At 44.9% G+C, this 23,359-nt stretch overlaps 1 protein-coding gene across 8 annotated transcripts in view; it reads left to right on the forward strand.

The window, feature by feature from the left end:
• Positions 1 to 23,359, forward strand: part of TEAD1 (TEA domain transcription factor 1) — a 254,546-nt gene that overhangs the window by 179,913 nt on the left and 51,274 nt on the right. For 3 of the 8 annotated variants that reach the window (XM_074336011.1, XM_019729376.2, XM_019729387.2), the window contains exons 4-10: positions 391 to 453; positions 543 to 605; positions 13,387 to 13,398; positions 14,211 to 14,345; positions 15,514 to 15,560; positions 16,427 to 16,488; positions 17,456 to 17,580. In XM_074336011.1, the coding sequence (XP_074192112.1) occupies positions 391 to 453; positions 543 to 605; positions 13,387 to 13,398; positions 14,211 to 14,345; positions 15,514 to 15,560; positions 16,427 to 16,488; positions 17,456 to 17,580 (507 nt within the window). The remainder of the gene's footprint in view (positions 1 to 390; positions 454 to 542; positions 606 to 13,386; positions 13,399 to 14,210; positions 14,346 to 15,513; positions 15,561 to 16,426; positions 16,489 to 17,455; positions 17,581 to 23,359) is intronic. The other 5 variants (XM_074336012.1, XM_074336013.1, XM_074336015.1 and 2 more) reach the window with 5 other exon arrangements.

Genomic DNA, 23,359 nt, shown 5'->3' on the forward strand with positions numbered 1-23,359 from the left:
CTCCTGATACTGAGAAGCTATAAATATTTTCATTTACCTCTACCCCCACCTTTTTAATTTTATAAAGAAAACAATCCCACTCTCCCCCTCTCATCCCGTGCCCATGATTGCTCCCGGGTGAGAAAAAACTAGATTAGCCTAAACTTTCCTCCTGAATCAAGTCACTGCAGTGATGACCCAGTCTGAAAAGCTTAGAGCAGCGCTGGGGGCTTGGTGTCTGGCTGGGACTGTGTATTCCTAACTGCAGAGCTTTGTTGAGATGCAAATAACCTCCCTCCCCCACCCCACCCCAAACCCTCCTAAGGAGTAGCAATTTTATATTTGATTTCCTTTTTTGTTTTGTTTTGTTTTGTTTTGTTTTGTTTCCCCTCATAAACCCGAACAATGTAGGTGTCTAGTCATATACAGGTCTTAGCAAGAAAGAAAGTTCGAGAAATTCAAGCCGCCATTAAGGTACGTCTGGCTTGCCCAGTTGTAGGGGGCTTTTCATCTCCATGGTTACAGGCTTTTCCTTTGTTTTCCTCCCTTCCCCTACCCTGCAGGTGTCTAGTCACATTCAGGTTCTTGCCAGAAGGAAATCTCGTGATTTTCATTCCAAGCTAAAGGTATGCGCTTTCCTGCTTTTTGGCTTGTGGTTGCTATGCATCTCACTTCCTGTTTTCCATGGTGACTGGTGAATGCCTGGTGCTGGGATTCTTGTAACCTAGTTTCCTCGCATGTGAGAGCTGTTTACATTTCTTTGTGTCTAATCTCTCTGTTTCTGTACTAGCCTCACATTAAGCTCAGTGTGTGTGTATGTGTGTGTGTGTGAGTGTGTGTGTGTGTGTGTGTGTGTATGCCCCTAATAACAATGCAAATGCAGCAGAGAGCTGGTCTTAATAACTTTCCAGCACAGAAACCTGATTTTTTTTTTACCCTCCGAATATCCACCAAGATAGGAGAGGAGGAAAAGTTCAGAGACACGAAGTTGGTGTAGAAATTATAAACAAGAATCATTTCCACAGCAGTAATCATGTAATTACTTTTAGAAAATATTTAGAAGTTATTTTGTGCTTTTGATGTACTTTCAAGATACTTATGAAAAATACGCCTTTTTCATGTAATTTTTTTACATGTTCTTCCAACATATTTTCTGTCAGATTTCTTCCACGTTGTTTAATACTGTTTTCTAAGCTATTAAAAAAGAAATTTAGTTTGAGGTCTTAAAACTTTTTTTAAAAAAAGATGGATTTTAAAGATGGGAAAGCTCCTGATCAAATATCCATGTTTGCAATTCCATTTATACTTTAGTTTACTCTAAAATTTTTTTTTACGTGTGCCTCATTTTCCCATCTCTTCAAATATATTTCATAGCAAAAACTGAGGCATGGGAAGTTCTTTAAATGCAACTTCCCATTTTTTCCCCTTCCAAAATTTGCAGTAAAGCCCACAACTTTTTCTTTATAATGCCCGGTTTTAAAAATCAAAGGGATTATCGTTTGCACAGAGGAGTTCTACTTTATAATAAAAAACAAATTTGTAGCTCCTGTTGTTGCCTTTCCCATATGCCATTTTTTGTTCTCTTCTATATTTTCCCATACATGAAGTAAATGTATGTGTTTGTTCTAAACATAAAGAACAAAGTGTAATTTCACAGCACTGAGTGGTGAACACTGGGACCGCCCCCCCCAAAGTCCTCTAACTTTTTTAATGCAAATGAGGCTGGCTGTGGAGTAGGCCTAGTGACGAGGAAGGAGCATTTGGTGTGCCCTCTGCAGTGGGCAGCATGTTGGCTCGCTCGCACGTGTGGCTGATGGTGGCTGGCTTTTAGCTGCACTGGCTGAGCAGTTGGAAGACTACGATAACTTCTTCGATCCTGCTTTTTAACCAAAGGTGCAGTCCTCTCTATGTGGATATAACTACCACAATGTTTGCTCAAGTTCTGACTCTGTTTCTAGTTTCTCTGAGCTAACGGATTTATGATGTACAAAGAAGTTTATAGACCTCCATTTTGTGTTTCCGTCTGCGATGTTATGAATTGCTCTATTTCTACACTGTGTGGTTCACACAGGCTCTCCAGGGTACGCAGCCCGAGACCCAAGGCCCTCTAAGTGAGGCTCTCCTGTTCAGAAGATCCCCGTGGGGGACAGGAAGCACTCATTTTCTCCCTTGGCGATTTTCAGACTCTTCCTCACTGGAAACAGTTTTGCCATTACTGTATACATAGCATACACACAAACACACAGTTGTATTTGTATTTGTTCTTAAAAAAGCAAAACAGAAGGCTTCCCCTCGCTCGCAGCCCTGGCTCACTCTCCTCTGGGGGCAGACACGAGGAGGAGGCGGACACAGAGGCAGTCAAGTAGCAACTGGCTCAGCATTTCAGTTCCAAGAACCACCTCCATCTTCTTGTCGTTTCTTTCCTTCCTCCCTACCACATTATTCTTGGGAAAATGGAGGCCTTTGTTCTTCCCATCAGCTAATACCAACTGAGTGTTCCAGGCGTGTCGCTCATCACGGTGGGCAGTTAACAGCCAACCCCTATTCACGGAGCAGGCCATGTAAATGGGAATGTGAAATGTAGGGCACTGTTGGATAAGTGTTAGCAGAAAGAGCCAAAAGCAAATGTGGAGCGAATCTCGGACGAGCAGAATGGAGAGCGTGCTGCAGTGAGGGAATGGAAAGGCAGGAGTCAGTGTGGTACAGAGCCGCTGGTGTGTGTTCTCCTTTACCCACACCACAAAGGAAGCTCCATTATGTGGCTTCTGAGGAATAGCATTTAGGCAGCCCGGGTTCCAGGAATTTACTCGCAAAAGCCATCAGGCCTAGTTAAGAGTCAGAGTCAGGATTTGAACTCAGATCTTTCTGAATCCTAAACCACTGCTCTTTCAGACAGGGTTTTATCTAATAGAGACGGAGGAATGTTTTCAAGTGGAAGGCTTCACAGCAGCACATGTTTCCATGTGGAAGGCTTCATACAGCACATAACCCGTCACCCCTCAAGTTTCTTGGATCTAGGCAGGTAGCCCTTGATACCAGCCTTCCCTCTGTACCCACATTTTAGAAGTAAGATATTGTTTACTTTGGGCTCTTGGTCAAAATGTGGATTTAATTTGACTGTCACTGTGGTGATTGTCAGTAACTTAGGGGGTGATGTGATCCTATCTGCCGAGCTGCTGTGTCACCACGCTAAGGGCATTAGGACAATTGAGGAGAATAAGGCTGTCTGTCACCTGCCTAAGGAGACGTTGCTGCCTTCACCTTCCGTGGCATTTGGTGTTAAAGATGCCCTCATTGCTCTTCCTAGCCTGCTATCCCCAGGAAGTGGGCTCAGGTCTGTTGGCTTCCTTGTAAGAGAGGTAGACCTCACCCCTGCATCCGCATTTTCTGGGTCAGCTCTGGAGTCTAACAGCACATTAGTGGGAGGCAGGAATGAGTATCCTTGTTGAGTTTGTTGTGGGGTCAGGAAGCTGATAAGCATGTCTTCTTGGCCTCCCACATATAACCAACGTGATAAACTTGCTACAGAAAGTTGAAGTCCTTCCAACCGACAGCAAGGATAGCTTCTGGGTGGGCAGTGGGGGTGGCAGGAAGTATCCAAACTTAAAAAAGACAGTGGTGCTTTGCCTGAGAAGATGTAGCAAGGCTTCTGGGAGAAGGTGGCTGGTGACTGACCATCTCAGGACCTGTCCTTGCAGTGCCTGCCTCAGCCAAGCTGCTCACCATTTTGCCACAGGATTTCTGTTCTCGGGGGTGGACAAAGGCCTGTGGCTCTCCTGTGAAGACTGACGCCAAGCTCCATTTCCCTGCCCTCCCTTGGAGTTTAAATATGAGGTTTGCTCACACCTGGGGCCACTGCCAGGTGTGGCTTCGTGGGCTCCCTCCTGCCTATAAGCCTCTCTTCACTTCCTGGGGAAGGGTGTGGTAGAATTGTTAGGCGAATGGTTTTCCAGCCCTTTTTAAGCGGCAAAACTCATGTTTCAGATTGAAATCGTACTTGAAACTTTCAATACATAAAAAAGTAAAGGTAATTTTAATCAAAGCTCACACTCTGATCCTTAGCAATGGCCTCTTTGGCTGTTCCGTTGAGTAAGGTTGGAAAAACCACACTGCTTTAGGCAGAAGAGGAGATGGCTGCCTCCCAGCTGTCCCTCCCAGGTAACGCGGTAACCCTCGTTTTCCATTTTAAATTCCGCATTATCTAAGTTCTGCAGTCTGTTCTGCCATATCCGTCTGAAGAAAACAGACTCAAGAATAGAGTGGTCATTCTCATGTCACAGTTACGGATGAGTCATCCCAGCTACCAAAGTCACGCTCTTGAAAATCTGTTGGAGTAAGTTCCAAAGGTCAGCTTTATGCTTCTGCTAACTGCCGTGGTTCTCAAAGGGCTTGTTTGTGAACCAGGTCACCCCCAAATATGTGCACTTTAATTTCATTTAAATTTTTATAACAAAATTTGTTTTAGTGAAAGTTGAAGATTTCCATGTAGATTTGAACTCTAAAAGCACAGACATGATGACTTAATTCAATTCTGTAAACTTTCCATTGAGAATCCAATGCATTGTATACCCTTCAGGAGATGTCAGGCATAGAGAGTTAAATAAGCAGAGTGTTCTTCAGGAACACTAAACTTTTCTGTTATTTTTGGCTACATTTGGGGAAAATACAAGATTTCCAGTGGATTGTCTCCAGCTTGGGGGAAGGTCGGGGGACTCGGCAGTAGAAATTTAACAGAGTGGTGCAAAGACTGCACAGTGAAAGATTAAGGGAGAACTAAAGAAAGCCTCGTGGAGGAGGTACCATTAAAATTGAGCATAGAGGAAGGCAGAAGTTCCACTGAAATACAGGGGTGTTTGGGGAACCATGAAGAACGCCGTGTAGTTTGTGCATGGAATGGGAAATGCCACTGGAGGAGTCTTACAGAAAGGTCCTGGATCCTATGCCATGCAGGAGTGAGGGTCATCTGTGGGCCGTGAGGAGCACATGGGGGTGGTTCATATGTACACTTTGGAAAGATCTCCCCACAGTTTTTGGAGGCTAGGTAGGAGAGAGGCAAAACGAGGCAGGGAGACCAATTTAGGGGCTGCTGTGAAGTCTGAGGGAGAGGTGTGGGCTTCCCCCTCCAGTCCTCTCTGACTGCTGGGTACTCTTTCTTCCTCGTTGTTTTTAAAGAGTCCATTATGTTTAAACGTTCTATTCTTATTAATTCTGAAAAGTATACACGAAAACTTTTCAACAGCAGCATTTACAACTTGGGTTATTAAAGGTTGCATCCTCTTAAAGTAATGACAGTAAACTGAGGGTGTACATCAAAATTAGCTATGAACTTTTTGCTGTTGCTAAATTTTCTAATGTAACAAAAGTTTTAAAAGTGCAGAGAATGACATACGAAACATTCATGTTTGTGCTGTCCAGAAATTATCATTTTCATGATGAGATTTTAAAAAGTTGTTTTCAGCGAACAAAGTCTAATGGCAAAACCTTATTCTTATTTTTCCTCATTTCCTCTGCCCACCCTCCTTCCACAACAGTCTCAATCTCCCTCCTCTCCCCAAGCCCCCACCAATTGTGTCTTTCCTTGCCATTCATTTCCCTGAGAAAAATCAATTCCAGTGAAAACTATCTCTTCCCCTTTTGCCCTTGTCCTAAAACTACTCTAGATTTTTACCCATTGTCTACTGTGGATTTCTACTGAAGTCACTGGCACCAACATAAGACTTTTTCTCCACAATTTATAGCAGCCTATACCAAGTTAGACTCGGCCAACACTTTGGGATGGTTTTGGACAGAGACTACAAACATGAGGGAGAGATACAAGGAACAAGAAAATCTAGGGGATAACTGAAATGGTCAGGGAGTGCCGTGAGAAGACAAAGAACCAGGAGCAGAGATGGGGGCAGCAGGGAAACAGGGTGCAGGGGTCAGCAGAGTGCAGTACAGATTCAAGAGCCTGCTAGGATGGATAAGGAAATGCCTGCTAGGATGGATAAGAGTGCCAGAATTTTGGACATTAAACATATACTTTCGGTTTTTGTTTTATTTTTAAAATATTTTTGGCTAAAGTATCCAAGAAACAAGTCAGAGTGCTAACCGCTGCTCGAGAAGAGAACTTAGCTTGGGGGGGGGGTCATTTCTCTGTGATGGGAGTACCGTGTGTTTGGCCAGTGCCCGGACAAAATCCTTTTGACCCACCACTCTTAGGTGCTAGGTGGGTTTTAGGTGACCCACAGCTGTATAGCTAGGCCTGGTTCTAGTTATAAAGTAGAAAATGGGTCTATGCAATTACACTGTGTAAGTGGCTTATAGGTCTGTAGAACATGATTTAGGAATCCCAAGGCTGTTGACTTAGATACGTCCCTTAGACCTTGTGTCACCAGCTGCAGCTGTAAGCAGCATCACCCATACAGTTTCACTCATTGTCTTCCATCTCTGCCTTTCCCCTGCGTAGTTTAGCCCTTCATTGGACTCTGCAACTGAGCAGTGAGAGGACAACAGCCTATCTGAAAAGACTTTGGTATGGTCTGAGGACTGGCCTGAAAATTTAGACCTTATTCTCTACTTGAATTATTTCACTCAACATTAATTCATCAAAAGGTCATTAACTGTTCTTTTTTTTTTTTTTTTTTAAGCGCCAGGGATTTGTTATCCCAGCCTGTAGAAAGAATGCAAAGCATTCTCCATGCATTAAGCAGTTTTCTTTCCTACTCAGAGTTCCTACTTAAAAGTTTCCTTCTCTGAGACTATATGTTTGATTGTCCCGAAAGGTTGTTCAGGCCCTGCCCAGAGACCTCCTTTCCCCAAATCGCAGCAGAAAGGCAATCCTGTATTGCTGGCTCGGAGGCTTGTGGGAGCCCCAGCCGAGCTCCTCAGACCACCACCACCCTGCAGACCAGCTTCCTCTTCCTGTAAAGATGGACCAGGCCACTTATGGTCTGGAGGGTATTTTGGTGAGTGCATGATTCAGGACAGTAGTGAGAGGACAGGAAGACTTCACTCCGCACTAAGCTCAGCAGGAAGATATCGTAGGGCGTAGACGTATTCATGTCAAGCTTGGATGTGTATTGAAGAAAAGCCTGTACTTGCTGACTCTGCATCATCCCAGCAGAGCAGAAAAAGGCCCGCACTGCTATGATTCTGTCCGTTTGCTGGTGACTCATTTACGAGCTACATGTGCTCCCCGAACCATTTTCTTCATCCTCGACCTGATGGCCTGTGTGATTTGATTTCTGAACAGGCCATTCTCCCCAATCTGCTATTCCTTCAACTAAGCAGAGAGCTTCAAGTTCAAATTGTTGATTTAATTCTCTTGAGGAGTTCAGGAACTTCGCTGGGGCAGTGCTGCAGTCCACACTGCTGAATCCTGGTTGTGTCACCATTGATGCCATCCAGGAATGGGCCTGTCCACCGGGGAGACGTGCTTCACTTCACCTGGTGCTGCTCCCCATGGCCCTCTGAGCCACTCTGCTCTGTCAGGAGGTGACTGCTAGCTGTGCAAAGGCAGAGAAAGCCTGGGACGGCCAGCTACCTCCTTTGTCTGGGCGCCAGCACCAAGATGCTTGGCCTTGTCGCGGGATTTGGGAAATGATACATTGCTTTTCCTGGCATCTCCTTCTCCCTGGGGAGTTCTTCTGCATTCATGACATGTACCCTGTCTCCTCAACGATATTTTCATTGCCTTGTTTTTAATGTAACTGAGTGAAAACTTAAGATTGGAGACAGTTAATTTCTCGTGCTTGGGTCTGATGGAATTAGAACCTGTCATCAGTGGTGTGGTGATGCAGAACTCAGTGTAAAGTAGAGGATTGAACACATTACGTTTCCATGTGAACTGAGCCAGGTCTGGATTTTCTTTTTAAGGGCGACTGAAACAGCCTCATTCTACATTTTTATCCCTTCCTAGAGAAATCCCATTGTTAATGGGTCTCTAATGTAGACAAATGCCCTAGAATAACAGTGAGCGCCAAGGTTATGTATTCAGGACCAGGGCTCACTAAGCATTTCAGGTCTCAGGCAGGATCCAGCCGGGTGGTTGGTCACATGGGCCCCCCAGACTGCAAGTTCACCACATGGCAAGGCTGTGGGCGCTGCAGAGGGAGTGCTTGATGCACTTCTCAGAGCAGTCCTGAAGGTGGGCGTTGTTCCCCTCACTTTATAAATGAGGAAGCAGAGTCTCAGGATGACTAAGTGACTTGCCCAGGTTCACATGTCTGATCCCAGGGCTCTCTGGCATGCTGCCTCCCCAAAGGGTGCTGGTCAAGGGTGAGGGTTCATTTCCCTGACTCAGGATGCCTTTGCATTGTGTCCCCTCCACCAAGCCCTCTTTTCATTGTGTTGTATGCTTTAATTAAACAGAGAAGATGAATGGTGGGGTACTTGTCTAGACCTAAGCTTGAGTCTGCTGTCTACTTGGGTTCCTCTGATGTTTCAGGGGGAGGTTTACCTCCCGCCTCTTGCTGTCACTTAAGAAGGGCAAGGGGGCTAAGATGAGAAGGGTGCCTTCTCCCCAGCACCCAGACCTGGCATTCGCTGATCTAAATTCCCGGCTTCCTGGTGGAGGTTCCTGGTGGAGTCGTGAGGCATACCTATCAATCACTTGGATCCTGTCTCCAATCCTGAATAATCCCAAGCCCCACATCAGAATCAAAGGAAACACTATTGACAATTACCGAATACTAAATATAGCTCAATACATTTAAAAATGAACAATGGCAAAAGCCTTGAAACATTCTTCTTTGATGTGAATGGAGTCTTTGGCATTTGGAAATACAATAAGATGAATTAACTGCTCCTCATTACATGGAAGTCAGGAGAAGTGTGAATGTGCCTTCTCTCCTCAGCATGAGCTATTGCCTGACGGAAATAGCCCCCTTTTGTACTTACTCCTGCTTTTTCTAATAATAAACAAATTGGAGATCATGGCTAGAAAATTCAAGTGCCCGGCAGCCTTTCTTCAAAACCCTCATAGAGTTGTGTGATGTTTATCTGATCAGGGGCTACTGCTAATAATTGTAGAGGTCATGTGAATCCACATAGTGCAAGATTAGAAACAGCATCTGCAAAATTACTTTAGGGAAATACTCTGTGTTTTATCTTTTTCTGTAAAAGTGATTTCGCAAGCAAATTGCTATCTTTTCCTCTCTTGTACTACATTTTATATTGCTGGGAAAAGTGTATTTGGAGAAAACATTTAATAGCTATCAAAAGCTTTGGAATCCATGGTTGTTGCTTTTTTTTTCTTTTTTTTTTCTTTTCTTACTTTATATATTTCTCCTGATTTATTGGTGGACTTCTACATGAATAAATTAGATTGGAGTATTTAAATTATGAAATGATGGTCCCTGAATAAATAAACTGTTTGGAATATATTGATTTAGTAGGCTCTTCACTAAAATTTGATATATGACAGCTATAATATTATACATGCAAGCATGTGACCTTTTAATATTATCTTTTTAATATGATTTTTATGGTTAATGTCTACAAATTATGAGATAATTGATTCCCCCAGAATCATCAAAAGCTGGGGAAGCAGAGAAGTGAGAGGGACAAGACTCCCATACTATCCAGAAACTGATTCATAAAATGTTCTCAAGTTGGAGTAGCACACCACTCCAGATGTGCATTTGTGATGTGGCTGTCTTCCTGTCATGTATATTACATGTAGACATTTTCCAAACATTGTGTACATTTTAACAGTTAAAAGGAGGGAGTTAGTGGAACCCAGAGTTGTAGTGGCAGCCTTGCTCTGCTTCATGAAATACGAAATATGAAAGCCTGTTTACTTAGTAACAATAACAACCTGAAAGGCTTCGGGCTGAGGCGTTTATGCATGACACATCCTGCTGGTCCCCAGACGGCTAAGGTAGTGAGGCCATTGATACCGTGGAATGCCAGAAATTGGACAAGGAGGAAAGGCAAGTGGGTACTGAGACATGCACCTGAGTTAGAGTGCTTGGTCTGCCCTCGTTCTCAGGTCAGATGGGCTATTTGTTCCTAGCACACCATCAACAAACAGTCTTAGACCCATGTCGTCAGCTCCATAAACATTTTCCACATTTTAGGTCAGTGTTAGTGTTGAGTTAGTGTTCCGTTGGAAAAGGAAGATCTGCCTTTTCTTTCCTTATTCCCCAAACATGCACCTTTTTTTGTGGCCTCATTCATAAAGGGGCTTAAAATCAGTAATATGGAATCAGTGTGAAGTTGTCCAAGCTTTTTCCTGGGACACATTTTTCTTGTTCATGCAGGCTCATATGTACACATACACATACAGAGTGTTTCCTGTAATCTAAGATACCGTCAACGATAACTCAGTATTGACTTGAAACAGTTTTCAAGATAAAACAATGTGCTCATCCTTCGTAAAGTTCATCCACATCTCAGAAATGTTGGTATGAAAACATTTTAGAATAAAATTAATATAGTGAACAAAAGTAACATGTATTTTTTAATTTACTTAAGCTTCAGTGTTTGGATGGATTAGCAATACTCCCACCCCCTACTTCTCCCTTTAGTCTGGGGATGGGAGTGGTGAGGATAGAGTGGAATGTTTAAAAATCTAGGATATTAGACTAGAGTGACACAGAAACAATTTACTCAGTACTGACTCTTAAGAGTTGTAATTTCTTCAAAGCCAACCATGTATCTCCAGGTCGAAAATGACAATTTAGAGATCCCTCCATTGAAATCTCTCAGCTTGGCATCATTCCGTACTCCCATTTCAGGATAAGTGGGTCTACAGCCAGGCTTTCAGTTCTGATTTTGAGATCTCCCTGGCAGTGCTTATTAGCTGCAGGGTTACTTTAGATTTTAAACAAAAAAAATATTAATCCTTTTAATTTGTAAATGTGTATCATGTATATTATATATAAAGGGGAGATGTTATAAAATTAAATGTGTAGTCAGAGCGTCTCCACTACAAAAGGTAGGAAATCACTGGTATAGATATTTTAGTCCATTTGCAGAAAATTGCCTATTCTCAAGTAGGTAGGTCAAGTGCAGACAGAACCTCTACTTGAGATAAAATTTCCTCTCCACACTTGGCTTTTTCTCTATTAGGATAGGTGGCCAAGAGCTGCCCAAATTTTAACATTCTGCTCTTTTCACTAGTGGATTTTTGGCTATACGTATTAAGATGTATTTGCTTATAATAGAACTCACACTCATAGCTACAAATATTAGGTTGGTGCAAAAGTAATTGTGGTTTTTGCAATTGTTTTTACCCTTCTAAACCGGAATTACTTTTGCACAACCTAAAAGTAAAAGTACAACCTAATACTTTTAGCACCAGAAGGGCTTTAGAGAAAAAAGTGCAACTCTTTATTTTGTAGAAAGTTACAGAGTGTTAAATGACTTGCCCAAGATAATACAACCCACTAATGTCAGACAGAGGCTGGTGTAGAACCAGGTCTTGGCAGGTTCGCCTTTTCCTGACAGCAAGTTAGTGCGACAGAAGCAATTGATTTGCTCCTCTGCTTTTGAACTTTTGTTTTCACTCAGGTACTTCATAGAATGCTGGGTAACAACAGCGTCACACCTTACTTTATTTAACAAAAGAAAAAGACCATGTTCTGAAGCTGTGTGACATAAACAGCAAAGCTGGTGACTTTTCTCCTTTCCTCATTTCTACTCATTTCCACTTGGACCTGGACTTTCAATTCCTGAGTTACTCCACCCAAGTGTGCACAAATGCACTGTGTATTTGGGCGGGCAGAATTGCCCCTGTCATCAGCATTTCATAAACACAGCACTCTCAGGTCTAAGAGCAGCCTCATGACGTACTTTTGGAATAGAGCCAAGCCCACAGCTCTTTTGTAGTTTTTCCTCAATTTACATCAGCCAGGTAGGCAGGAAGTCTGGGCTGCCATTTTCCCAGCTCCCAGTCTGGTCCCTGGAGAAGTTGTAAGGCTTGTTCCTTGTTGGAGAAGGCACCTATGATTATACCTATGCCACTAATTCAATTTCAGAAGTCAACCTTGAGGGTGTTGAAAACCTGTCATTAGGGATTAAGTGACTTGGGGGCTGAAGTCCAAACTGACTGGTCCAAAGAGAAACCAACCAGTTTGAATCGATGTCAAGGTACTCTTGACAGAGAAGGGAGTAAGTGTGACGAAGCCATGTTTTCTGTCTGTTGTACATGGATTACCCTCTGAGGGGGTGATGGGGCAGGTGGCAGGTGAAACCATAGGACCAGCTAAGTATAGATTGACTGGTATTGAGATCTGTGTGTGTCAGGCTCGGTTTGGCTTTAGGGCATTTGCACACACCTAGTCAGTTTAACATAAAATTCCAGACTTAATGATTTGTCTTTTTCCCAACATCTCAGTATCTGAAATGTTTCAGATCTTTTTTAAAAAGTTACCTGAGAAAGCTAGCTTTAGGTTAGAGCATTGAGCAGGTTAGCAAATGGAGTGTCAACTCGAAGAATGCCATCTGACCAGAGGCGGCAAAAGCCTCACTCTAGTCACCATTCTTTTGGGGACCCATCATCCTTCAGCCTTCCAGGGTCCTCATGGTGGCATTCAGCGATAGCACATTACCTTACAGATACTCATAATGACCGCATGCGTCCCTGAAGAACTGTTCCTTGAGGCTCATTATTTCTTCAGTTGAGAGCTAGAGAAATGTGTAAAAATATTACAAAAATTTATGAAGTATTAGGCTCTTTTTTCAAGGGTTAATAGAAACTTTTTGAAAATTCACATGGTATTCCTGGCAGTTACGGGACAAAGTGGTGTCTAAGCCATTTGGGGAGCACCAAATCAGTCTCTCTTAGAGGCCCCTAGTAGTTGTGTTTTAGGCTTTGATTCGTTTTTTTCCTTCTCCTTTGGCCTTGCCTTTGGCGTTTCAGTGTGTTTATTCATCACCTTTGGGTAAACCTTGAAGCCACCTCTACACTGATACTCAGTGTCTTACCTGAAGCTTCCCTTGACCTTCCTCCCTGTCTGAACTCTGAATGGCAGTTGTGGAGGGTACTCTTTTTATTTTGATGTCACCGTTTTGTTCCTGCTTTGATGGAGTCTGGGCCAGGTAGATTTATACACGTTCTACTAGCACCCAGGAACCTTGACATGTTTCCCAAGCGGCAAGCCCTGCCTGCATCATGAGGGCCTGTCCCCCACCAGGGGTCTGACCATGTCTCCATCTGTACTGGGGAAGCCACAGAACCTGCTCTAAGGAGTTGGGCGTAGTTTTTTATTGTTGCAGGTATCGGTAATTGCCCTTCTAGATATCTGGGTCGTACATTCCTCCTAAAATGTGAAAAAACAGAAACAAACCCCACACTCCTACGCATTTTATTACACCCCAGTATTGTATGTTTGTATACATATATATTTTTTAACTGAAGAAGAAAAATAACCCTGCCTTTGTACGCAATCCTTTTAACAAATTGTTTATTGTTGTATCCAGGTGACAAGCATGGTAAGTATTTTCACCAAATTGAGTATTCTGTATTTTAGCTGTGCTTGGCAGACTTTTTGGCTAGCTTTGTGTTATCAGCCTTGGCTTTTCTAGAAAAGATCAATTTAGAAAAAGGAGAAACCACTTACCTGGTAGCATCCCGTGTCCTCAGCTACAAAAGAACCCCTGTAGCCTTAGACCCATGGCGGGGATACCTGAGAGCGCATGCGCCCCGCCAGCATGCTGCTTGGCCCGACGTCGCCCCTACCCGCCCCGCTGCTTCTAAGCCCCGCCCCCAGGTGTCTGCCAGGGCTTCCAGGCCTTGCATGACTCCAGCAGCTCCTGGGACTGTGGCCCCTTGACAGCGCACATAGCCAGGGCCTCCCCACACTCTGGATGATCCTACCCCAGATGCACAACTGCGCCTCTTCTCCCCCCAATCACTCCCCCCGAAAAAAAGCAGGGCCGTTTTTTGTTGTTGTTTTTTTACCTTGAATGTGTTAAGTAATTAGAGAACTCTCCCTTTGGAAGCTGGAAAAATAAATACATTGCCCGCCCTTCTCAGAGGCTTCCCATTCTGTTGGAAAATGGATTAACAAAATTTTTTTTTAAAAAAAAAACTTGCCACTCGGTGTTCTCAGTGAATGTTCAGAGTTACTGTAGGTTGAGTGTGTTTTAGCCTTCTGGCTGTGTTTATTTATTCGTGCATGTTTGCTTTTCCAGCCTCTTTTGTGGCTCTGTATTTTAGTCCATGTGCTCGTGGCTGTGCCTGTGTAAGCTGCCTGGTAGCCATGCGTTCTGTATTAAGTTTGTGTGTCACTGTCACCTTCAAGGATCAGACTGCAAAGGATAAGGCACTTCAGCATATGGCTGCCATGTCGTCAGCCCAGATCGTCTCGGCCACTGCCATTCACAACAAGCTGGGGCTTCCTGGGATTCCACGCCCCACCTTCCCGGGGGCGCCGGGGGTGAGTCACAGGCCAAATCTAGAAATGATGGCCCCTAGGGGCATGGGGTCACCGTAGGCCAGCATGACGCTGTCTGCCTGGCACTTCTTGTGATTGGGTCAGGTGTAAGAGAGGGAAAAGACCATCCTGTAGTAAATTGATGCTGGGTGTAAAGGAAAGGAAGGAGGCAGGGAGTGTGTGTGTGTGTGTGTGTGTGTGTGTGAGAGAGAGAGAGAGAGAGAGAGAGAGAGAGGAAGAAGAAATCCTTAGTCCTTGAAGATATGGAATTAAGTATCACTTTTCCAGAGCCCTTCTATGTTGTGATCTATCTCTTCTGCTCTGTTTTTTTTCTGGCCCTTGGTCTGTGTTCCTGTGTCCTCAGGATCACTTTATGGCAACTAGCCCTTAAAGGGACAAAGTATTCTATTAACAGTTTCATTTTGTATGTACCAAGGGTTGAGAAGCCTAACATTATGATCCTATTTAATCCTCATAATAATCTTAAATGCCCCTTATTGTTATTGCCATTTTACAGATGAGAAAACTGAGGTCACTTTGTAACAAAACAAGATTTTGGGTAACTTGGTCATAAGTATCTAGATAGTAACATCAGAACTCAAACCCAGGGCTCTATACCTCTCTATACACAGTGCTGCCTCCCCAGCAGGGCGTTGGCAGGCACCAAAAGCCTCAGGAAATTTCACAGCAGAGGTATCTGCACTGCGGCTTGGAGCTCCCGGCCTCTTGTTCTGAGCTTTGTCCTTTCCCTGGCTGGGCCCTCGGTGCTGTGAGTTATAGAGCAGAACATTGCACAGGAGCGTTTCCGAATGGAGGAAGAAAGACAAGGCTGGGTGGGTGTATGAATAGAGCAGTCAGACGAAATATCTGTGAAGTCTCTGCAGTGCACCCAGACCTACCAGATGTCAGGAGAACACAGACGCTGCTGCCTGTTTGCTGTCCTTGGGTATTATCTGGAAGAGGAACGAGAGGGAGCCCTAGGTTGCCAGGCCGAGGACGTAGGTTCCAGTGTGAGGCCCAGCAGTGACCACGTCTGCTCTTCGGGAGGCTCAGTTTGCAGCTGGTAGATGATCTGAACCTGCTGTTCAGCAGGGGTTGCAATGTGTAGACATCCTGAACGGTGCTTTGACATGAACTCAGAATCCTGAAGCCTCTTGCATTTGCTTTCCAGTTCTGGCCGGGAATGATACAAACAGGGCAGCCAGGATCTTCGCAAGAGTAAGTCTGAGGAGGGATTGGTATGGACAGCAGGGGCTGGTCACACTCCACCCCGGGTACTGTTTTCCTGGGACCAGACTGCCTCGGGGCTTAGAGGGGACATTTAACCTGAAATCACCGAAGTCATCCCCCTTTGTTGTCTACTGAGGCCAATAGCAGGAAAGAGACTACTCAGACCCGGGGGACATGGAAACACCTCACTCCCACCTTCCATTTAGTGATCATCCAGCAGGAAACAGGAAGTGAGTCCCTGTCCCCTCGTGGTTTTGAAGGGCAGAGCCTGGGCTCTTCCTGAGAAGTGCCTGCCCGAGAGAGAGGGCAATGGATGCCATCCTATAGCCCATCCTGTTCTGGCGTTCCCTGTGGTTGGGCAGCTAGTAGAAAATCCCGCTGATGCTTTGAGCGCCGGGGAAGCAAGCTCAGTAAACCCGAAGATGGGGGCAGTCTAGGGATAAAAGCAGAATGGAAATTTTGCCCCTATATTTTCAAAAGAACTTGAGCTATTTGGCCTAGAGGAGAGCCTGAAGCACGTGCCAAACCTTGCCTGGAAATGGTGACCACTGACTTTAGTCTCTGCAGGGACAAGAAGAGAGGTGAAGAGGTAGATGGCTAGCTTGTCCCATGGAACTGGCGTGAGGCGTGGTGGTTTAGTCCTCAGCACCCTCTGGCCCGCCTCCATTGGAAACAGTAACTGTCTCTGTCTTGGCGGAGCTCTGCCTGGGCTGTGCTCCCACCTGCAGGCAGGGAACCTCACAGTGGGAAGGACCCCAGGTTTGGTCCCTAGCCCCGAGAGGCCACAGCCAGGCCTGGGGAGTAGCTGCTGCTCCAGTCTTTGTTCCTAACTCTCTCCATCCTTCTGTCCCCAGTGTCAAGCCCTTCGTGCAGCAGGCCTACCCCATTCAGCCAGCGGTCACAGCCCCCATTCCAGGTGAGTCTCTGTGGGGCTCCCTCTCCTGTTGTTCCACAGCCACATGTCCCCCCTGACTTGCAGAGCCATGTACACCCCTCCTTGCCCCCACCTTCTGTAAGGCAGGGTTAGCCTGGAGCTCAGGAAGGTCACACGTGTGTCCCCTCCCAGGTCCCTCATTTCTCTCGGTCACCTCCTGACAGCTCTTCAGATGGGTTTTTAAGGAAACAGGAAGCTGAGCACTTTCACTTAGTACCCTGTGTCATCCTTGGAAGGGGAAGTGGCTGTGGTTCCTTCCTCATCATTAACAGCTGAATTGGGCAATCCCAGTCCTGAGGGCAGATAGGGTTTTTCACCCTTTCTTAGATAAATAGGTCTCAATTCCCACTACCCTTTCTTTACAGGAGAGCTTCCATGAGAGCGCAAACTAGACATCATGAATTTGTCCAGCCCTCCCCGCCACACACATATGCACATAGCATTTACGTGGTGGAGCTGCTCTCTGCTGTAGGGCACAAACTGAAAATGCTCTGCTCTAATACCGTGGAGCGTTCTGGGAGAATATTCTATAGTGCTGGTGACTTCAGTCTTAAGAAAGGAGGGGGATGAACACAAGAATAGTCCAGCATGTGCCAGTCTCACAGGAGATCTTTGCAAGCTTTCATTTCTACTCTTCAGTCCCTCTCGCCTTGATCCCCAGCTCAGCCCCTTTGTCCAGGCTTAGGTGTCCTCATGCCACAGCCCATAACCTGAGCTGAAGTTGGCTTTGTGAGGAGCCACATGCATTGTGCTTCTCTGGGCCACTGCCTCTGGGATCCTTGGCCAGAATTTCTCCATTGCCTAACTTAGTTCTACCCCTAGACATGGGTGGAACAGACTGTTGGCCTTTCCTCCTGGGTCGTCCATTTTGTAGGCCCTGCCCCAGTACTGGCCTGTGGCTCAAGGGAAGGCGGGTGGCCAGCATTAAAGATGACGATTGGTCTTTCAGGTTTTGAGCCTGCGTCAGCCCCAGCTCCCTCAGTCCCTGCCTGGCAGGGCCGCTCCATTGGCACAACCAAACTTCGCCTGGTGGAATTCTCCGCTTTCCTCGAACAGCAGCGAGACCCAGACTCGGTGAGTGTGCTCAGACAGGTGTGCCTCGAATCCAGAATTTGCTTCCATCGCTGTTCACCTTCACACTCCTTTACCCTGCCCTCAGTGCCCGACAAATAACCTGTGTGAACACAGATCTGGGGAGGAATAGCCAAGCAGCCTTTCAATGACGTGAAAAGGTATTTCCATTGGCATGTCTGTAGAACTTCAGAGGGGAAAGGTTATGGATGCTCTGGACCTGAATCTCCAGGAAGTTCTGGAGCTGAAGGGAAGGGCCTTACTAGGCTTTCACATTGGGTAAAATTTAACATTTATGGAGCCTTGCCACATGGCTGGTACAAGGCAGAGCTATTTATGTATACAATCACGTTTGATCCTCACCAAAACCTTGTAAGGGTAGGCGTTGTCTGATAGATGAGGAAACAGAGAGGTTAAGTAATTTCCCTAAAGTCACACAGTTAATAGCTGATGGATTAGAGATTCAGACTCATGTCTTTAAAACTCAAGCCTAAACATTTAGCCCTTATTCTATACTGCCTTTCCAAGTCTGTGTTTTCTCAAGATAGCAAGGCGTTATCTTCTTAAGGACAAGTAACAAGATGGTACTTTTAACAGTTTGACATAGAAGGCGATGCACTATAATATCATAAATGCCAGTAAGGTTGGCATCTGGACTCTGTGTGTTGTCTCCCCCACCCCATCAAGTGCCCATCATCCCATTGTTTCTCAGCCAGGCCCAGCTTTCCTCATACACATGTGAGCCTCCCCTTCTTTCCCACCCAGCCAGCTCAAGACCCTTTCCTCACTCTCCCTCTCTGGCTGTGAGTATGAGCACTGCGTCTGTGTGTGGGTGAGCCCAAGGCAAAAATGGAAGAAATCGTGAATTTGTCTTTGGGATCTTCACCAACTCCTTTCTATGTTGTCTCATCCACCCGGCTCATCTCCAGGGCCCCCCAAAGCACATAGGTTCCAGGCTCTCTGTGTGTCTGCTGCTTTGCTATCATTCTCTTAATCAGGAGAAAGTGGCATGAATGAATTCACCATCTGTCGTAAATAAATGTATCCGGTATGTTTAAACTCTGATACTGAACAATGGCAGGTGACCTCCCGAGGGAGTATTTGTACATGACATCAGTGGAAAGCCTGTGATGATAGGATGGGCAGAGGGGCTTCCACCAGCCATCACCACAGCGGAGACTCAGGGGAGTCCAGGGTAACCCACTGACATTTCTGTCTATGAATTGTGAACCCTGGGAGCTGGTACAAAAATAGAGCCTGCTCCAAAATGAGGGGGAAAACTGAAGAAAGAGATGTAAAGTCAGTGATTGGGTCCATCACGGCAGGTATAGGAAAATTAGGTTATTGAAAATAAGGAATTTCATAAAAACGAGGAAAAATAAAATAATAATGCTTTTACCTCAAAAAAGAAAGAAAGAAAGAAAACAGGGAAGAGAAGGCCAACTGGATCACTCTTTTCTCAAGTGGCTAAGTGGTTTTACAGGAAGGGTGGTGGTGATGGCTTAAATCCCTATCTGTGGGGGCACTGAAATAAATAAGATTACTTTTTGATTCTAGGCTGCTACTTCTTTCTGGGAAGTATAGATGATTCTTTGGCTGAAGGCTTTGCTTTGGCCTAGATGATGCTTCTGCTTTTCATAACTCGTTTGTGTAACACCTCATTGCCTACAGAGTACTTTATCATTGATCATTTCATTCTGTCCTCATCGTGCCATGAGGTAGATTCTGTTTTCCCCATTTAACAGGTGAGGAAACTGAGGCCCAGACACATTAATGGCTTACCCAAGATATTTAGCCAATAAGCGTAGGGGCTAGGAGCCCAAATCTTCTGTTTCAATATACTTTTTTATATTACTGCAAACCACCACCAATTACAAAGGTCTCTTAAACCGTATATTCAGTCTGCCTATCTCCTGTGTGAACAAATCTCTCTCTTTGCTTGTATACGAGTTTTTAATTTTTTTCTAGGACTAGAACTCCAAGGCACTGGGAAGCAAAATTCCCAAGATGGCCGTTGTTTCCCTGGTTAAAAGATTAGAATATTTTATCACTGTTAGAAAAAAATATTTTTTTTATTTTAAAAGCTCATGACAGCCCCTCAGTGTGACTGCCCTCTTCAGTGAAGGACCAGCGGGACCCAGGATGCCAGTTCTTTCTGTTGTTCTTCGTGGTTGTTGGGCTTCACACTGTGAATCACTGATAGACTCGTTTAGTCCATTCCATAATCATTCATGAGTACCTGCACGTGCCAGGTGCCACACGGAGGAGGGGCCTCGTACGGGACACGCAGCCAGTCTCCGCCCTTATGGAGTGTCACGGCTACTGAGGAGACATACTTGAAATAGTAATCACACAAGAGGTCACTGCAAAGTGTGGTGACTGTTAGGAAGGAAGAATATCGAATGCTGTGATTAATAGGGAACCGATAGGCTTCCTTGAGGAGTAACCCTTACTCTGAGAGGCAGAGGGTTGATATGGTCATGGGAAGAAGAGAGAACATTCCAGAAGTTGATGACTCGGGGGTATGAAAGCAGTAAGTGAAAGTTGGTAGATAGTTCTAAAGGCAGAGCCCACCAAGTCCTTGGACTAGAGTCCAGAGATAACGTTTCATGTATGTTCAGGATTACACATAATAGTCTGAGCGGTTCAACTGGATTTGGCCTTTTCCTGATGAATGAAAAGGCTTGGCTCAATAGATTGGACTCCAACACGTGACGTCAACGGTCCTGAAATAAATGGGAGGCCTGGAGGGAGTCAACACCCTTGGGCCTCTTGAAAAAATAATTATATTTTAGAGGGCACGAGTTGGGGCTGAGAGAAATTAGAATTCATTCAACAAGTATTTTTTAAACACTACATGCCAGCCACTGTTTCAGGTGTTAGGGATTCAACAGCAAAGGAAACTAAGTCCTTATTTTCATGAGCCTCCATCCTAGTACAGAAAACAAGCAATAACCAGCCAAACAAGTACACACACATACATACACGCGCAGAATGTGAGGTAATGTTAAGGGCTAATATGGAATAAGGATCCTTCTTCACAGTTGAAAATTACTTGCTCTTTAGATTTTAAAAGTATAATTTCAGAAAATAATATATATATTGATGTTTCTGGCTTGTGTATTATAACTTTAAATGATGTGTATCAGATAATGCCAGCCAAAGCTGTACCACTATTGTGAAATTGTTTTACTAAATCATAACGTCAGTCTCACTTGTTAATGTCACTTCTACTAGTCCTGTTACAAATCATTATTTTGCAATAATATGCAAATGAGTTTAATGTATAGAAATGAATTCATGGCAGATTGTGAATAGCACATATATTTGATTTTAGTGGAAATGTGAGTGCTTGAACTATGGTTCTTGTGCTAGAGGAAGCAGCAGATCCTTGACGGGGAAAAAAAAGGTGATTGATTAATTGAAATGGGGAAGAATTAACAAAATTATTTAAAGCATTTTGACAATGTCTCAAGCACCAGTTTCCCAAATTATATAATATATTCTGTGTTTTGCAAACACAAAGTGCTATTACAATGAAGGTGTAATGGCACTTCAAGACCAACGTAGTGTCACACTGAAAAATTTGTAGCATGAGAGTGGGTTCTTTGGCTCTAAGACTTTTCATGGCTTCTCCGACTTTAATTTTACTCTATTTTTGTTCCAATTATAGGAAGATTTAAAGTCATCTAAAATAAATGTGTCTGGTATGTTTAAACAAATGTGGATATGCTATACGTAAAACTTAACATCGAACATTAGCATGTTCATTTGATAAGGAAGCCAACAAAGTGAATCATAATCCAGGGTCCCTAAACAGAGTCACCTTTGTGAAGTCACTAGAATTCACGTTTGGATTCACTAGATCTTTGTCTACATACAAGCATGCACGCACATTTCCCCCTACTTCTTTGTAATGGCTTAGGCGTATTGGAATCATGGGGTTATAGATAGTGGTGGCAAAAATGAAACACATTAATGAGGTGGGTGCAGTGCTTCCCATTTGTCGTTAGTGATTTCTTTTATCCTCATCACAGCCCTATAAGGTACATCATTCTAGTCCATTCTATAGTAGAGGTTTGGAGAGATTGATGTCTTGCAGCTAATCAATGGCTGTGCTAGGTTTGAACTCTCTGGTGTGCTATCTCCCAACAGGAGATAAGGCGCAAAAGATGCTTGGGGAGCAGCAAAGCGAAGAGGAGAACCCCGTTTGCCGAGTCTTCAGTCTAGGGTGGTCTCCGTTAGTTACCACTGTTCTGGAAATTCTCTCTTAAGTTGACCACATAGGTCATCATTGCCACCACTAAAGACTCCGTCATGACTCTGCCACCCTTAGCACTAGTATTACCAGCAGCCGTAATAGTAGTGATAGCCGTATCTTATCTTATTTAATCCTCTGACGTAGCCGGCCCAGTGGTAGGCAGCCAGCTGCTGTTGGAAATAGGATTCAGATCCAGGTCTGTCTGCTGATTCCACATCCTGAGATTGTAACCAAAGATTGTGGTCCGTTTGTACCCAGTGAGTAGCCTGTTCTGTAGTCTACAGCGGGCTGTCATCACTGAGGAGCTGAAGGCTGAACACTCCGGGGGATGTGCGCCCCCTGCTGGCTCTGCATCGTGTATCAACCAGATGGCAACATTTCCCCAAGTCGGTGGTTGTTTATATTGGTGGAGAACCAGCAAGTCAGTTCCTCTCTGTTACCTTTGGCTCTGCTAGAAGCTAAGAGAAAAACAACAGAGGGTGAAGAAAGGAAGATCTAAAAAACTAAGACTGTTTTAGAAGTGGTTAGTACTGCTTGAAAACACACTTTCTACATGATTTCAGTGTTGCATATCAAAGGACTTCAAATGTTAAGTATAAGATCCTCCACTCATGGTGGGCTATTTACAAGTGCCTTGCCCCTAATCAGGGCCCAGTTCCTGGAGACTGCGTGAGGCAGCTGCCGCATTAGACAGATGACAGCCTGGTCTTGGTGAGCTGTAAGCGGGAGCCTGTGCATGCATGGGGAGTGGTTTTCCTGATAAAGCCCAGCGGAATTCCTCTACCCCACCCTGGGACACGGCAGGTTCCTCCAGCCGCCCCCCCTCGTCCCCAGCTCAGCTCAGCCACATCCTGCTCCACAGCTGGCAAACCCCTGCCTGTTCAGACTTCCCCGGCACAAGGTTGTCTGTTTGATGTTGTCGTGGTCTGGACGGCAGAACAAGGGGGACTATGTGCAGAAAGAGTGTGAGGGTTTCGCGAGGTCGGAGTCACACGGCCAGAGAAGGGAGAGCTTTGGGATGGCGAGAGAGGGACAAGGACATTGTCTCTTTAGGTTTTGAAAAAGCACTGTCTCGCTGAAGAAGAAAAGTTCCACAGTGTGGTACAGGAACAAACGAGAACAGGGAAAGCACACTCACGTCCTAAGAAACACCTTTATGTGTGAGAGCAACACTGACCACCACTAGCTCTTCCTGAGCGGGGTTATAAGCACAGCGTGCCCAGCGTGTTGACACAGGTACTGTTCTTATGTCCCGTCTATCAATGAAGGAACGGAGGCTCCGAGACACGAAGGCACATTTATCAAGACCCGCAGCCAGGACGTGGCTGTGCCAAGGTTGGGCTCCACTCTGTATTCTTAACCACTTCACTGTAGTTTTGAAGACACGAACAATTACTTAAACATAAAAGCAACTGCCTTCCAAAGTATGAGCTCCCCAATCACAGGCTGGATGTGCAAGGTCCTTCACCCTGGGGAGAGCATTGGGCTGGGTTTTCTCTGAGCTGCTTTTCCGACCTGTGG

Source organism: Rhinolophus sinicus, linkage group LG06 (assembly GCF_036562045.2).
Source record: "Rhinolophus sinicus isolate RSC01 linkage group LG06, ASM3656204v1, whole genome shotgun sequence".
Lineage (NCBI taxonomy): Eukaryota > Metazoa > Chordata > Mammalia > Chiroptera > Rhinolophidae > Rhinolophus > Rhinolophus sinicus.